The sequence below is a fragment of the Tinamus guttatus genome, unplaced genomic scaffold (assembly GCF_059628265.1).
Source record: "Tinamus guttatus ecotype Peru unplaced genomic scaffold, ASM5962826v1 Tinamus_guttatus_pri_ptg000002l, whole genome shotgun sequence".
NCBI lineage: Eukaryota > Metazoa > Chordata > Aves > Tinamiformes > Tinamidae > Tinamus > Tinamus guttatus.
Genome location: NW_028288536.1, coordinates 676,138 through 692,003, shown reverse-complemented (window position 1 = coordinate 692,003; position 15,866 = coordinate 676,138). Strand labels below are relative to the sequence as shown.

Below are 15,866 nucleotides of genomic sequence, written 5' to 3'. Positions count from 1 at the left end.
AAGCTTTTTTGCCCTTAAATATTTTTCTATCTTTGTAAAAAAACAGGGAGGTCTGTGTCTGCCAAACACCTCCAGAAGCTTTGTTCATAACTTTGTTACAAGATGTTTCTGCAGCTTGCTTAAAAGAGCAGGAAGAAAAGCGGGGAAGTGACCTTACAGGCAGGAGGGGAACTTGGGCCAGTTACATGTACAGTATTTTAACTGTAAAGGTTACTCCTATACAAAGAGAAACTTTTGCACATGGACATCTTGGAAGCTTATGTTCTAGATCATCAGGGAAAATCACTTACGCATGGGGATATTCCTATTTTGGTTACCATTTTATTTGAAAGTTACAACAGCAAATTCTGATACAAACATTAGTATAAACAATAACTCAATACATTCAGAGAGTGGTCTGTATAGTAAAACACTCTGTTACATCATATAAATAGAAACAGAAGAAAGAACCAGCTTATTTGGATAACCACTGAAGGATGTACTTGCCTCTTGTACGAATTTTTGGCTAGCATTTAGGCCAGGAAGGACTTTAAAATCGAATAGATTTCTACTTAACAACTGCTGGAAGCTGCCCAGGGATCTCTGTGCCAGCAACCCAAGCCGATGACCTGCAACATCCCCAGCCCATCTCATGGTGCCAGCAAGTAATAAAAAGGCAGGAATAACAAACAGTCACACGCACCGTGCTCATCCATTACCATTAGTCACAGGAGTTTAACCCATGGCAAGTTTGCTGCATTACATGAAGCACAACTGCCAAGCTTATTGACAGATTATTTTCTTCTTAAATAAAGTACAGCTGCGTCAACACGCCAGCTGCAGCGAGCGGTCATAAAATAGCCTTTATCGGCCGGGCTAGGGAGCAAAGATTAAAAACAGTGCTGTAGCAACAAGGTTACTGCTCAAGCAGATCAGAATCACACGGGGCCTGCAGCGTTTGCTGTAGTGGCAGCAACTGCAGTAGGCCAAAGCCTTTCAAGAAAGGACCAAAGTCTGCAACATTTCAGAAAAACTGTATTTAAGAAGGTAAAAACTTGGCGCTTCCTTTCAAGAAATCTGACATCCTAACCATTAGAATTCTGCAAATACTTGTAAGTCAGATAGAAGGAGACTTGCCATGAGGAAAGTTCTGCACACTCACACAAAGCAGAAGGGAGCCTGAAGATGGGATTGAGGATGGCTTTCCACATCATTTCAACATAAAATAAAACAGCACATGCCAAAAGCTGAACACTTAATACTTTTAAGAAAATTCCCCAAAACAGCAGACTGAAGTAGCTTTTATAGGTAAGAGTTAAATAAAAGAATTAATTTTATTGCAACTCATATACTGTTTTTCTCCCAGCCCAGTGGTGAAGGCAGCAATAATTGTGATTTATCAGTGTTATTTTCTAGACCAATTCAACCAATGTTACCCTGTAATTATTACCTGCAAGGACAACGAATCCTTTGTTCTACTTACGATGAGAAAAAAATTCTCAACTATTAACAACTAGACCTGTAGTAAATTTGGATTATTCAGTATAATTCAAGTGGTTCCTAAATGTGACAAAAACGAGCCTTGTGAATGCAACAATCACATTTATCAGAAACGGGGAGGCGGGAAGCATTTCAAGATATAATGTTTCACACTGAGTGAGAGAAGCTTAAAACAAAACAGAAACTCTCATTTTTTTATTGCTCATTTCCAGGCAAATGCGCAGGAACATGAAGGCAGTAAAACTGGCTGTAACACTGAGTGAATGGTTTATTTTCCTAGTTTAAAATGAGAAGTCACAAACATGTATCAGATTCGTTGTTTGCGGATTTCTTTGTTTGGTTTGGGGGTTTTTTTTGTTTGGTTGGTTTTTTTTTTTTGCATTTTCATCTTGACTTATTATTAAAGAGAAAGTATTTCTTCTTAAGATAGCACAGTGTGATGTTCTTCCAGTATCATTTAACAACCTAAGGTACTGCATAAACAAAACGTCTGGAATAATATGAAGGATTTTTCTCCTCTCCTTCCTCTCTCACTCTTTATCCTTCATTAAAAAGTATCTTTTTTTTTTCTCCTGTGTGTGCTTTGGCAGGCCAATTATCTTAGATTTAATGAGTGAACGTCTGCAATGACAGCAAGCAGCAGTAATTCAAAGGAAATTAAATAAGGATTCAGATATGTAGTATGCATCAAAAATTCCATTTTGTTCTTTCAAATCAAATTCAACTCTTGTATTTATAACGAGCAACAAACATGTTAATACTTTGAATCTAACTCTGCCAATTTCTTGCAGATATGACAAAGTAATCTCCAGCTCTAGGTATGTCCTTGTGTGTTTTAAGCCTCAGCACTTAACAATTACTATCTTACTTACTGTTACAGTAACGTGCTTCGGATTTAAATTTACTATTTAAAAAACAAACAAACAAAACCCACCAACACAACCTTCTCCTAATTGTTTTAAGTGACAATTCTTGCTGGGTATATTTTGACTGCCCTTGCTGAAGATCCAGCAGAATATCCAGAACTCACAAAAATATCAATTCAAGCATTACTCTTACGAAACAGAGGAACGTCTCACATTTAAACAGCTACATGTGTTTTTACTTTCCAATATCTATTCTTTTGAGCTTTTCATTCTCATGCTGCTCTTCCTCTGCAGTAGGAAATCATGACCAAAGTCTTAGAATTAGCTTCCTAATGTATGCTTTGTATTTTTAGTCACCATCACATGCAAAATTGCCACTTTGTGAAGAGCCTAAAATCCTGGAAACACTTGTTTTAACTTTTCTGTGCTGTTGTTCTGAAAAGCACGGAACAGAAAGCTGCCCTTTTTCACCTGAGGATACTGAATTTTCCCACCGCTGTTTGGAGAGCAAAACACAGCTCTGCTCCCCATTCTCTTTCCAAGGCCCTAGCTAAGCTCACATCCCTGGCAGCAGGCTTTCTTAGACAAGCAGCGCTTCCTCTGCTGCCTTGCTGTCTATTCCTGCACCACCAACAGCTGCACTAAAAGCAGCTACTATTGTGCTTCTACACAATAATATGTGGGAGGGACTGCTCCTCAGTGACCACTTTCGGCATTAAAACGATCTATTTAAGCATCTGTAGGAGGCCTCTTACACTTAAAATCTGCTTATTATAAATAAAAAAAAAGCAACTGTATCTACATACTTTTACATACTCATTTTTATGTTCATATTTTCTAATCTGGTAAAGGATGAAGTGAAAACAAATTAAACAAAATATTTCACCCAAACAAACCAAAAACCCTCAGAAGACAAACTTCAGAGCAGAATTACATTTTTTTCAGTCAAAAAAAAAAAAAAAAGGAATAACTGCTGTAAGTTATATTTACATCTTTGCATAGCATTAGATTTCTTACATATTTACACTTACACTCTTTGCCCAGGAAGAAGGAATAAAAACAGAGATGATTGATACTCAAATAAAGCCAGCCCTGCCGAGGAACTTTTCCTTTCCAACAGCAGCAGGAATAATAGGTGATCAACTTCTCTGCTTCAGGAAAATTAAATCTGGATTCAAATTTCACCAGGGCTTCTCGGAACTTTTCAGGATCTTCCTCCTGCTCAGCCAGTTTGCTGCTGGTTTCCTCTGCAATCAGAGCCTGATTCAAAAACAGGATAATATATTATGATAAACCTGCAGTATTCACATTCAGATGAGCTACTACAAGCTGCCCATTCAAACTGCAAAAAGCACAGCTCTCTCTAAAGGAAATCCAAGTTGGTTTCCAAGTTTCCCAAAGAAATACATTTCTGCTGTGTGTGCCTCTCTCAAGCATGGCCTAGGCTTTCACATCAAGACTCCCTGCGCATCTCCCCCTGCCCCACAGGGAGTCTAGCAAAAACATATTTGCAGTTTCACTGCTGCTTGTAATTCCTGTTATTGGCAAAGGTACAGGAATGATTTAACATACCGATCTACACTATTTTCCTGCAACGAAGCAGCACAGTGAAACGCGTCAGTAACTTGCAACATGCCTTAAACCATTAGAAACATGACTTAAGAACACCTACACAGGAATAATTAAGCGCTGAGAATTTTTATAGCAGTATCTCTAGAGGTCCCTTCCTACCTTAAGGATTCTGTTACTAGAAAGAATCCAAATGCACGTTGCGCCACTCTGATAAGCAACTTGCATATTACAGCACATGAGGTGATCTGCAATTGCAATCCCAGCCTGCCAAAAGGCTGCAGGAGAGGCCAAAACCTGGTCTTTGGTATCAAGTAAGGGAACTTGAAGAAATTTAACTGCTCTGCTGTGCAGGGTAACCCTCCAGCAAAGTGTTATCAAGCTGGACAGTGCAGTCAGACATCCGTTGTGTGCTAAGAAACCCTGCACCACTAACAGAAGCAGAAGTAAGTGAAGCTTTTCAGCAAAGCACAGGGCACGGGAGTCAAGCAAGACAAAGTTCCCTTACCTTCACTTTCCCCTTGACAAAACTAACAATATCTTCTTTATTGTCAAACACAGACAGAGTATGGAGCAAGTTTTGTTCCAGCCATTCCCAGTGCTGGTTTATCTCCTCTACGGTGGCACCTAGAAGAGCAAAATTAATCTACTGAAACTCATGCTATAAAACAGAATTGAAAGGAAAAAGAAAAGGCAATAAAACACATTTCATAAATTCATTAAGAGATACTGAGCTTTCAACCTCAAAATTGTCAGTAGCAAACAAGTCAAAAAAGGAATCTAATATGTAACAGTATAGTTAGAGGAGAAAAAAGAAAAAAACCCTTATTGTTTGGTGTGAGAATTGGTTTTAATCTTTTCATTTTTAATATCTTCACAAATGTTTGCAGCCAGCAAATGCTTCATTAAAAGTCAAAGCAGAAAAAAAAAACAGCAGCAAAACTTTTTATCAACCTGTTAAAATACAGCTCGTTTTGACATGACATTCCTCGAGCAGCCAGCATAAACACTGGTCTTATTCCCAAAACTCCCTGATGCTTCTTTCTCCTTCCCTTCATACGCACACTCATGCCATACACACTTCCAGAGGAAGTTACAGTCATAATTTGTACCTATTTGAGAAGTTTTCTGAAGTAATTAAAGCACCTAAAAATGAAGGTGTTGAGTTTAACACTTAAAAGACTGACAAAAATAAGTTTGTATAGTCCAGGTGATTGTACGGTGAAGAGAAAAATCTTAGGGAAAAAAATATATGGGATGTGAGAGATTTGTGGGACTTAAGGGGTTCACACTAAATGCGGAAATAATGTTTCAGCCACTTGCTTGTGTTGGCTGTTTCTGCTTAAAACTGACTTATAGTCACATCTCATGGGATCATATGGCAGAAGGACAGAAAAATCAGTACAAAGAGAGGCAAAACACAGGAATATTAGGAGAAAATCTGTCTGCTCTAGCTCTTACTGGTTCAGTGATTAAATATTGGATATATGTAGAGGTAAAAATGTAAAGCCAACAAAGGGTGCTTTTTTCTAGAGTCTCGCTAGTGGGAAAGGGTAGAGAATAAGTAGCGTGGCATGAAACACAAAAAGCACAGAGCAGTACAATAAAAAGATGAATCTCAAATAGAAAACCCATGAACCCAGATCTTGATTTGTGTGTGCCTTGGAGACAACATGCTGCCTTACAATAAAACAAGATAAATTTAGCTTAGGATTTTCCACCTTCCTCTGCTCTGTTTCCCATACAGAATGCCAACTGGCAGGGAAACTTTCCAAGATTTAACTTCCTTGACAGGAAGGCCTGGTGATGGAAATGTGTAAGTATCATCAATCAAGGTAAAATTAAAAAATAAGAATAAAAAAGAAAGAGGCATTTAAATAGCCCTTACCTAAAGAAAACAAACAGTATCAGTTGTTAAGGACAACAGAAACAGTCATTTTATGTTGAAATGGCTGTGCAAAGCAAATGCTGAGTTGAATTTCCACATCTGAGCAGCCTAAAAGCCACGAGCTGCGTGGGAGAGCAGGGGGTCTGTCTCCCATGAAAGACAGCACGGAAAGAAGCTTCCACAGCAGCATCCACGCTGTTCTTGCTGCCCCAGCCTTGGCTCAGGCAGCCGCTATCTTTTACTGAGACTAGTGCAGTCTTTCCCACAGATTCTGCTTGAATGCTGAAAGAGCTTTCGCTTTTGTTGGACAAGCCTCTCCAACACATCTTTGGTCCCTTCTGTATTTGTAATTCACATTTCGTAGCTAATGCTGATATGACATATGCCTGGTCAGTCTCTTTCTTACTTCTCTTCCTGTACCCGTGCTCTTCACGGCATCTTGTTTTATTTTCTGTGGGTCTGTGCCAAGTATTCAATCTAACCATCATCTCACTCCTCCTATCCTCCTCTTTTAACTATTTATTCAATAACCACCACGCTCTCCTTCTTTCAAATGGCCCTCACTCCACTTAGCTGTTTCTTGTGTTTCGATTTTGGCTACGAACCTTCTGCAAGGAAAGCCACGAGTGCACGGATCTACATGATGGCTGAGGCCAGGGATTTTTTTCCCCCCTTGTTAGTGTAACACGGTTAACCATCTGGATGGAAACAGCTCTGCCAGAACAGCTGTGCTGGGCATGGATCAGATTTCCTAGCAGCCCTCAGAGATTTGCAAGAGGCTGTAACGCTGCTATGACCTTTACGCATAAATTACCATTGAAGCCCACAGCTCCTAGAACAGAAAACTGTCAGCACAGATTGGAAAACGTCATTGGAATTAACCGACTAACAACACGACGGCGATTCCTAAGGAAGTTACATTGGGAGCCTGCTGGGAGCTCCCGGGACTGCTCTTGTGCTCATCTGCATAGCGTGACGGCTCCTGCGTCCAAACAGCCCCGCGTCGCGCTCAGGGAGCGACTCCGGCACCCACGACCAGTGTGAGCAGCTCCCAACGGCGTGGCCCGTCCCAAACACCTCAGCCACGGGCTCGCGGGAAAGGGGAGGCAGGGACCGCTCCAGTGTGGGGCGAAGAACAGGGAGTTGGAGGCCTCCAGCCTCCCTAGAAGAGGGGCCAGTCGTGCTGCACCCCGGCTGCTCTCACCCAGGCCAGTTGTTCCCTGGGCACTCAAGCCAGGGTTTCCCAAAAAGCAACTTCTGCTGCTGTGGTTCCTAACGTCACCCTAGTTCCTGCAACTGCAAATGTCTTTTACCTACATGGTATACAAAACAGAACCCTCTGCTTTTCATTCTGTTACTATGAACCTCGTTTTTGTAGGGCTGCGTACTCATTTAGAAGAGGAAAAGAGACTATTTTCAAAAACATTAAACACAGTTTTATCTCAGCAAAACGCTGAACCATTCCAACTAAGTAAGTTTTTGATTTATATTTCCTTTAATAAGGAGAACTGTGCTGCCATTGTGCAGTAACAGACTGGAAAGGGCACGGATCAACAAACCCCTGACAGCAACACTGATCTTACACTCCCAGTGAAAGCTAACTGTCTTTAGAGGAGTATTGCAGCATGGAGCTCTTGAATCCTTAAATTTCTTAGCAGGGAGGCATTTAAAAAAAGGGAGCAGAGGGATTGGAAGGGGCCGTAAAGCACACAACTTTTCAACTTTTTTTTTTTTTCTTCACACACACCTGCCAATGTATAAGCAGTTTTGATTTGCAGCCCTTCACTTTGGTCCCTTCAAAACACAGCTATTGCACAGAAACTTCCCCTAGGCAGCCCCTTCTCAGGGCAGAACATTTCCTTGCAGTACACAGGGAAGAATTACAGCGGGAAACTCAAACGCATCTCAGCTGTGACTGCTGCAGAGATGCTGAACAAGCTTGTAAGAACCTGAAGGAAGCGTGTGCTTCCCTTTTAAGGACTACTGTGTAAAAACAAGCACATTCAGATGCTTTCGGCACGCACGGTAAGGTGGCTGAAGCTCCCACCAATCTCACTTTCCTGAAGAAAAGTTCAGCCTTGGAAAGCTGCAAGAAGACTGCAAAAGAGATCACTGCACAACAGGCCAGGCAATTCTGCACTGCCCCATGATAAGTTAATTATCGTTTAAGTCCTGTCTCATCTTTTAAATGTTCCATTTATATTTTGTTAAAATTGAGAGTTGTGAGGCATTTCCTAGCGAGCAAATTAAAATAACTTCAGGTGCACATACTGGTGAAAGACCAGACTTAAGAGCTGCTGGCTGTAAGAAACTATTACACCCACCTGAAGAGTTATGCACACGAACAGAATCACGCTCACAAGAGACAGAAAACTAAAGCAAAACAGCCTTTGCTAAACCACCTTCCTATTTAGCACATTCTCATGATTAACACCTCGAATTCACCCGAAGGTTAATTTGACTGTTAATCAAGCTGCAGCCGGGGGCTCCACGCGCTCGCTCCGCTAGTCGGGGTTACCTTGAGCTTGGTGGCCATGCAGAGACCGAGCATGCTCGGAACCGTGCTCAGAACCGGCGCTTTCCGTGTGGGACTCACCAATAGCCACGGCCCAGTAAACGTCGGATCCGGTCAATAACTCACCACATGCTATGGCAGAGTACACTTGCGATCCGGGAACTTGGAGTAGGATCCGAAACGGAGCAACCCGGGCGTTGGAATCGAGCACCGCATCCAGGGCGCCGACCAGGCGACCTGCAGCCGCGCGCGACAGAGAGGAAGGGGGAAAAGAAGTTAGAAGAAATCGGCTTTCATCGCAACGAGTTCTACAGCTTCTCGCACTTGAAACCATAAAATTGCACCGCGGAGCAGAACGCTAGCGACGCTTTCCTTCTGTCACGCTCCGATTTGTGGACGTTCAGCAGGCACAAGGCACACCAGGTCCGGGCACACCGAGCTGTGCGTGTCTCCAGTTTTGCCTCACACAGAACTGAAAGGGAAGACCTGAAGGAACCTTGGGCAGCTACTGCTCTCGCCCCGCTCTGAAACTGGGTAAATACCCCTCTACCAGCAATGGTATTTGTCTAACCTGTTCTTCAAAACCTCCCCCAACCAAGACCCAACAAGCTAACTAGCCTGTTCCATTATCCTCATTACAGATTCTTACAATAAAACAAACAAACAAGGCAACCACCTCAAATCTTCCTGCTGGAAATTAATCCCACCCCCAGGACCATGGGGAGTAATTGGCCACAGACACTTTTTATCCACTTAGCATTCTGAAAAAGTATCCTCACGGTTCCCCACCCTTTAACGATTTCTCTTTCTCTAAATAAACCCTAATCACCTCATCTTCTCCTTACGGAACATATTTTTCAAATGGTTCATCCTCCTTCTCTGGAATCTCTCCTGTTTATCTCTGCCTTTAAATGGGATGCTCAAAACTGGACACGATGCTCATTCCCGATAAGGCCTCACCCGCGGTCAGAGTGGAAAATCGCCTCCTGTATCTTGCATGCACATCTCTGTTACAAGATCCAGGAATATTTACAGCAGGATCTTGCTGTAGCTCGGCACTTGGCTTAAACACAGGCAAAATAACTGCAGGAGAGAGCGCAGGAGCAGCGGCTGCCTCCCACGAAGATTTTCCAGCCCAACTGCTGGAAACTGCTGGCCTTGCCCTGTACCTCCCTGAACCGTGCACAGAAAAGTACTTCTAGCACCACAACTTGCATGTGACATTACTCAGAATTCCTTTCACCATTTACCCAGCATAAAAAGATGTTCCTGGCCTGCAAGGCTTTGCTAGCTGTTGGTGTCACGCACAGATTTTCGAGCTGCACTTTCTACTCCATCACCTAAATGACTGAGAGACGCAGCAAAACGAGCCCTGCAAGGCCTCACGTGAAGCATCTTCTCTCCTGGACAACAAACCAGAGAGGGACGAGCTGAGCAGAGCAAAGCGAGTTACTCTGAGCACAACGGCCGCAGCAAAGCCACTGTCTAGGCTAGGAGGTGCAAGAACCTCATGAAGAGGAAGGTCAGCAGCCTTCCTAGAACGAAGATAATTACATCAACCACTTCCTCCTTGCACTCACACGCTCCTTCAATGGCTATTTCAAGGCCAAAGAAAAGTTGAACACAAGCAGGTTCTAAAACTGTATTGAGGGATATTCAATAACAGTTCACTTCTGAATTAAATACCCCTCAAGACATCATATCCATCTGTTTAACATGAAGACATGAGTTTGGAGACCAATGCTATGTATAATGTCAGAAAATGCCAAATGCTTTCCTGTAGGCACAAGAAAAAGACACTAAAATTTCTCCAAGTACAAAAAAACCCAGCAAATTATCCCCATCAAGTCCATTCTGTATCTTTAGAAAAGTCTGAGAGCAGCCAGCAAGAGAGCATCACAAGATGCAGGGAACGGCAGCAGGGTCCAACTTTCAAATGGCAGAAGTCAGGAGACATTACAACAACAAAAAAAGAAGAGACTTCTGAAGGACTGCACATATTTTCCCATGATGATGGCTCTAGGAGAAAGATTCCTCTTTAATTCACTGGAGTTGCTGGAAAAAAAAAGCCAACTGAAAGCAAGTCCTTCTAGACTTCCAGAGGAGCACCTAAACATCTGTTCTGTGAAAGCCAGCAGTTATAGGAACAGGACAAAATATACATTAAATATAGAACTCCAAAGACGTGTTTTTATTTCTGTCTGCTCAAAATTAATTCCCTTTTCTGTTCCTGAATAACTGACCTAGGCAACCAATTCCTCTTCTCACTTTTTACTTCTGCTTACAATTTCTATCTCGCTTATCAGCTACCAAAAACAACATTTCCTCCTTCCACGCCAGAGCTGCACAGATAAAAGAATTCCCTAGCATAAACTATCCACAGCTAAAGCAGCAATTAGGGATAACGGAGAGAAGCCCTAAGGAGGGCTCAGAGCGGGGTGGGGGTCGTGGCCATCCCGGCAGCAGCTCTGACCAAAACCCAGGCGCGCCGCCACGTTGCTTCGCTGCTCTTCAACACCGAGCACGGCCCGCGGCGCCCGGCCGGGGAGCCCCGCTGCGACGCCGGGACGCGCCTGCCCTGCGCTGCGGCCGCCCGTGCAGCTGGCGCGCGTGCCACCGGGCGTTTGTATAAAGGAGCGTTGATCCCCCGTGCTAGGGAAGACAAAAAAAAAGGGGAAGAAGAAACGGAGACGGACGCAGAAAGGAGCTTCTAATAGCGTGCATTTGTAAGAGGATGAAAAATACGCAATACTAACAAATAAATAAAAGCCTTATGCGCTAATTCAGCTGCAAGCAAAGTAGAAGGAAAAAAAAATATTGAAACAAGGGGCAATATTTTCCAAGGGCTCTTCAGATGGCGCTCGTTTTGACTGACCTTCCACTCCAAACACTTGCACTCTGCTTCTCACTGGCGCAGCAAAAAATAAACAACTAAAAAGCGCCTTAAAACAAAGATGAAAAATTACAAAGCACACGGATTTTGTACCTAATACTTCCAATATCTTCTACTACTACGTCCTAATAGCTTGTCCCATGGAAGGGTATTTCCAAAGGGTCTCTGGATCGCACATGGATGCACTAGGGACACTGCAGACTTCCTTCTGCACCATAGCAGCAGTGAAACCACTTATAAAATACACCAAAACAAAAAGGAAACAGAAACAGAGGGGAGAAAGAGAGGAACTGCTCCCCTGCTTTCTGTCCAAATTCTCATAGGTATTTTTTCTTACTCTACACACGACAAGATTTGTGGAAGAAACTGATAACTGAAAGTACCTCCTTCTCTTTAACCGGCTATTCCACCAACTTCTCATCAGCTTCTCTCCCCCCTCCAAAATGCAGAGCTATTTCAGGGAAGCAGTTACCCAGATACTAAATTCACTATGGAAAACTGCACGTGGGTTCTGTAAGACTCGTAACTTCCTACTGACCTTACCAAAAATCCCCCTGGCGCTAGAAAACCTCAAGCAGAAGAACATTTGCAAGGGACCAGGGGATTTATTCTCAAATAAATCCTGCAACAAATAGGTAGCCCCTCTTTGACAGAGGTCAATAAACCGCATGCAAACTGTGCATTACACACTGTACAACTCGGTTTTATTTCCCAAGACAATCCTAACTGAATGTAAAACAAACTTGCTCAGTACTTCTTCAAAAAAAAAAAAAAAAATTCAAGGATATTTTATATGGATCTGGTTCTCAAATGCACTATCAAAAGTATTACCTTTCTTTTCATCTTTAAAAATACGTTTCTTTACGCCCCACATCCCTACAGAAAGCTGAAGGATCCCACTGCAAGTTATGCCATAAGCAACATATTCATAACTAATCTAGAAAAGATACCCATTTACAGTGAGTTAATCCAACGGCAATTTCTACTAAACACACTGCATCTTTCAAAGCCTGAAATGTAGGTTCCCTGCCTCCATCAATGTCAACTATCCCCATAACATTTAAAACTTCTTCTCAACTTCAGAGACACTGGGCAGTGGGTGATCAAAGCAGAATTCACACTGAAAAAAAATGAAATTGGTTCATGGCGAGAAAAAAAAAAAAAAAAAACAAAGTCAAGGAAGACCAGAGTACCACGACACTGAGAAATGCTCCTCCTAGGGTTTGCTTCCAAAGCGAGAACCTGCTGTGTAACACACGCTCTGGAGCTCAGCGACCGAAGGACGAGGTAACAGCAGTAACACGTGGCATCTCCTACGTGTCAGTAGGAGCCTCCCCTGCCATGGGAAAGCTGGATCGCTGCGAGGCGCCAGCACATGAGCAGGGAGCACGGCTTTCCCTGAAGGACTCCCGGTTACAGCGGGAGCCTTCCAGGTCCTTGCTCCAATAAACGCCGCAGCACCGAGAGCGTCGCCGAATGCCTGCCGAGAGCTCAGGGCTGCGTTTCACTGCCGCTCCCTACTTCTCTTCGTCCATCAAAAAATCAGTAAGATAGAACAAAAACAGTGAGGGAAGCCAAAGCAGCGGTCAGGAAGGAGCGAATCCCTTGGCCAGAGGCAGCCGGCTCCTACGGGGCGACGCGGGCGGCACCAGCAGGACACGCAGCCCCCGGCACGCGCAGTTGCGCACCAGGGCACCCCGAGCTGTGCAGGTGGGAGAGCGCTGGGGAAAGGGCAAATCAAACAGCCAAGGCGGCCAGCAGCACAAAGGATTTTTCCCCCCATTCTGAAGGCAGTAACATGAGCTGATGGCTTCAATAAACCAGGGTGCATCTCACTGCCGGAGGCAGAGGAACGCTCTGCACCCCGCATCCTGGTCGCGCTTTTCCGCGCAGGCTCAGAGCAGGAGCCGGTGGCACCGCAGCCACGGAACTCGCCGGGATAAGCGCGCCAGGAAAAGGAGGCGGGAGCCGCTCGGGCTCGGCCGCAGACGGGCTCTGCTCCCTTTGCAACGATAAGGGCTCACTGCATTGCGGGATAAGCACAGACAACGTTAGACTTCAGCAAGGCCTAACGCTTCAAACTGCTGCTCTACTGGGGACACACAAACAGTCAAGCCCTGAAAAGTTACCTCTAATGCACGCTCTGCCAGATCAAGCGTTGCCACTAGACAAGTCTTTATATTTTTCTTTTAATCCAACACATAAAAGTGAATTGAAACAAACCTTTTAAGTGTTATTCCTTCTACAGTCTCAGTGCCCCATGGAATGCAAGAAAATACCCCCGAAAATTAAGGAGAGGGGGAGACAGTATTTTAGCTTGGACTTGCGTACCCATTCATTCTGACATTTTCATATCCTTGGGAATTAAGTTGTTGCTATTGCCCTCATATCAGAGCACAGAATGGGGAAAAGGGCAGGTCACCAACGCAGGAAGCGGGAAGGATCCCGCAAGTCCCGTCCTGGGCCCTGGAGTCCCGGCTCAGCACCCCGAAAGAGCAGCTCACGAGTCATGAAGCAGCGACTCCTCTCGCTCCCTGCTCCTCTGAGGCCGTTTCTGTAAGAACGCCACCGCGACAGGATTGGTGCAGCTGCTTATCTCCGTCCTCTGTCACATTAACCAAAGTCACGTTCAGATTAGGTCGAGCCTATTTTTACAGCCCTGAAGGCCACAGAGCCAAATGCTTTGACTCTCACGTTACGGATCCATAAATGCAGAATTGTCTTCTACCTGAAAATTAACGAGGCGGTGGGACAAGCAAGCTGCCCTTTGCAGTCCCCCAAGTCACCAGGGCACAACGTATTATTTTGGGTGCTATCATAAAACACCGTCTCCCTCCTTTTTGGTGGGTGCTGTACATAATCTAACCAGAACAATCTAGTATTACTTAAATTCTGCCACCACATAAAAGTTACCCTCTTAACAGAGGGTATCTAAGCACGAGCTTAGAAAAAGAGCGACAATAAAAAAAAAAGAAAAAGAAAAAAAAAAGAGCTGAAGGAAAACAAAAAATCCTGCTGATCTGAATTCCACTTGCAGGCAAGGCTAGATAACATCTTGACAAGAGTCCAGGTTTTCAACAAACTATTTGGATTATCCCCCTTCTCGTACAAGGTTTCAGAGGGAGTTTTTCCTTAAGTAAACAGGGACATAAATACAGATACTGAGGGATCTTTTATTGACCTTTTTCTCCCCTCACACTATTACATTGATTCTTAATTAACTTTTTTTAATTATAGATCAAGCATTACCTTTAGCTATCGGCAACTTGCTCTGGTATCTTGGACACCCCAGCACTGACAGGTGACTCCCCCTGGCCCTGACGGGCAGGCTTCCCTGGGGGCTGTGTCAGGACAGCTCCTTCAAGGAGCTGCCCATCTGGGAATATTCATCTGCATTCCCCACTAAAACGCCAAGACTTGACCATATTCCCGACCCACTACAATAAGCCTGGCCTAGGAACTCCTTGCCTTCTTGTGGTGGGAACAACGACACGCAAACCCAGTCCCACTCACGAGCAACTCTGTATTCACGGGGTCTGATGGGTTTTTACTGCCATCACGGAAGATCTCCATTAGGGAGTCCACATGCACCTTTAGGATGTGTCCATGTAACAGGTCTATCGCTGCCTTTCTCCGAAACCGACTCTATTACGAAATTATTTACCGCAGGAGACGAATTGCACTAACAGAAGTTCACGCATATAACATGACTACTGAGCTATTTGCACCGCAGAGAACGAAAGAGCAGCAAAAGACCTTTCACTTTGTGTTTAATTTCCAGAAAATGACACAGAGCTTATCAATAAGTACTGCTCTGTATGCATTAAAAATTAAAATGCAGGTGAGTGGAAAGAAGCTCTGTAACTAATCAGATCTCCATCCACAACCAGGAGGTGCTCCAGAGATCAGCTTGAAAACTACCACCTTGCAATAAGTTTTTAAAGAGAAGATAAAACCTAAGATTTTATTTCAGTTAACAGCATACGGCTCAAATAAGTGTATTTATCACACCTCTTTTTACTGAAGGAATAATAAAGTTCAAACTCACATAGCACAGATGCTTCTTTTTGCCAGTGTGTTATTTGATATTTAAGGTTGTGAACTGTTAAAAGCTCTTGTGAGCTTGAGGAGAAATGGCTTTCTCTCCTGTACCTTCATCCACTGAGGATTAAGATGACCACATCCACCTTGGAATGTGTCTCCAGCTGGATCTTTAGGAGGCTGGAAAAGTATATGGGGGGAGTATCATAAATCAGTTAAAAATACTGGTGAAACGGGAGTAATTCATAACCTTTTATCAAACTTTAACTTCCTGGTGGGAGTAGAATCACTGTACCTCAAAAAGTAAAGACAAAAAGCTGCTTGAAGTAAAGCCTACAGACTTTAGAAGTCTTTAATCTTATTTGTAAGAGACCATAAGTATTTAAAAGAATCTTAAGTGTTTGGGCTTTTTTAAATTACATTTATAAATAAGCACCTAGAGTGTGTAATGTGAAATACTGAGCAAACAGAAACTGCTTGGGAAGAGTGAAAAGTTGCTCTTAATGCGGCGCCCGTGACAAAAACATTCCCAACAGGTCACAGCACAAGCAGTTTTGCTGTCAAAACGCAAAGAAAGAAAAGAGCTAATCTAATCAAACAGGAAGCTAAATGGAG

At 43.5% G+C, this 15,866-nt stretch overlaps 2 protein-coding genes across 5 annotated transcripts in view; one reads left to right on the top strand and one right to left on the bottom strand.

Moving 5' to 3' along the window:
• MAP4K4 (mitogen-activated protein kinase kinase kinase kinase 4) overlaps positions 1-15,866 on the top strand; it is a 602,555-nt gene that overhangs the window by 299,970 nt on the left and 286,719 nt on the right. The window lies entirely within an intron of this gene.
• TBC1D8 (TBC1 domain family member 8) overlaps positions 1-15,866 on the bottom strand; it is a 41,826-nt gene that overhangs the window by 23,312 nt on the left and 2,648 nt on the right. For both annotated transcript variants that reach the window (XM_088519512.1, XM_088519583.1), the window contains exons 2-4: positions 8,444-8,554; positions 4,423-4,541; positions 3,377-3,605 (exon numbers count right to left, since the gene is read on the bottom strand). In XM_088519512.1, coding sequence (XP_088375638.1) covers positions 3,377-3,605; positions 4,423-4,541; positions 8,444-8,554 — 459 coding nt within the window. The remainder of the gene's footprint in view (positions 1-3,376; positions 3,606-4,422; positions 4,542-8,443; positions 8,555-15,866) is intronic.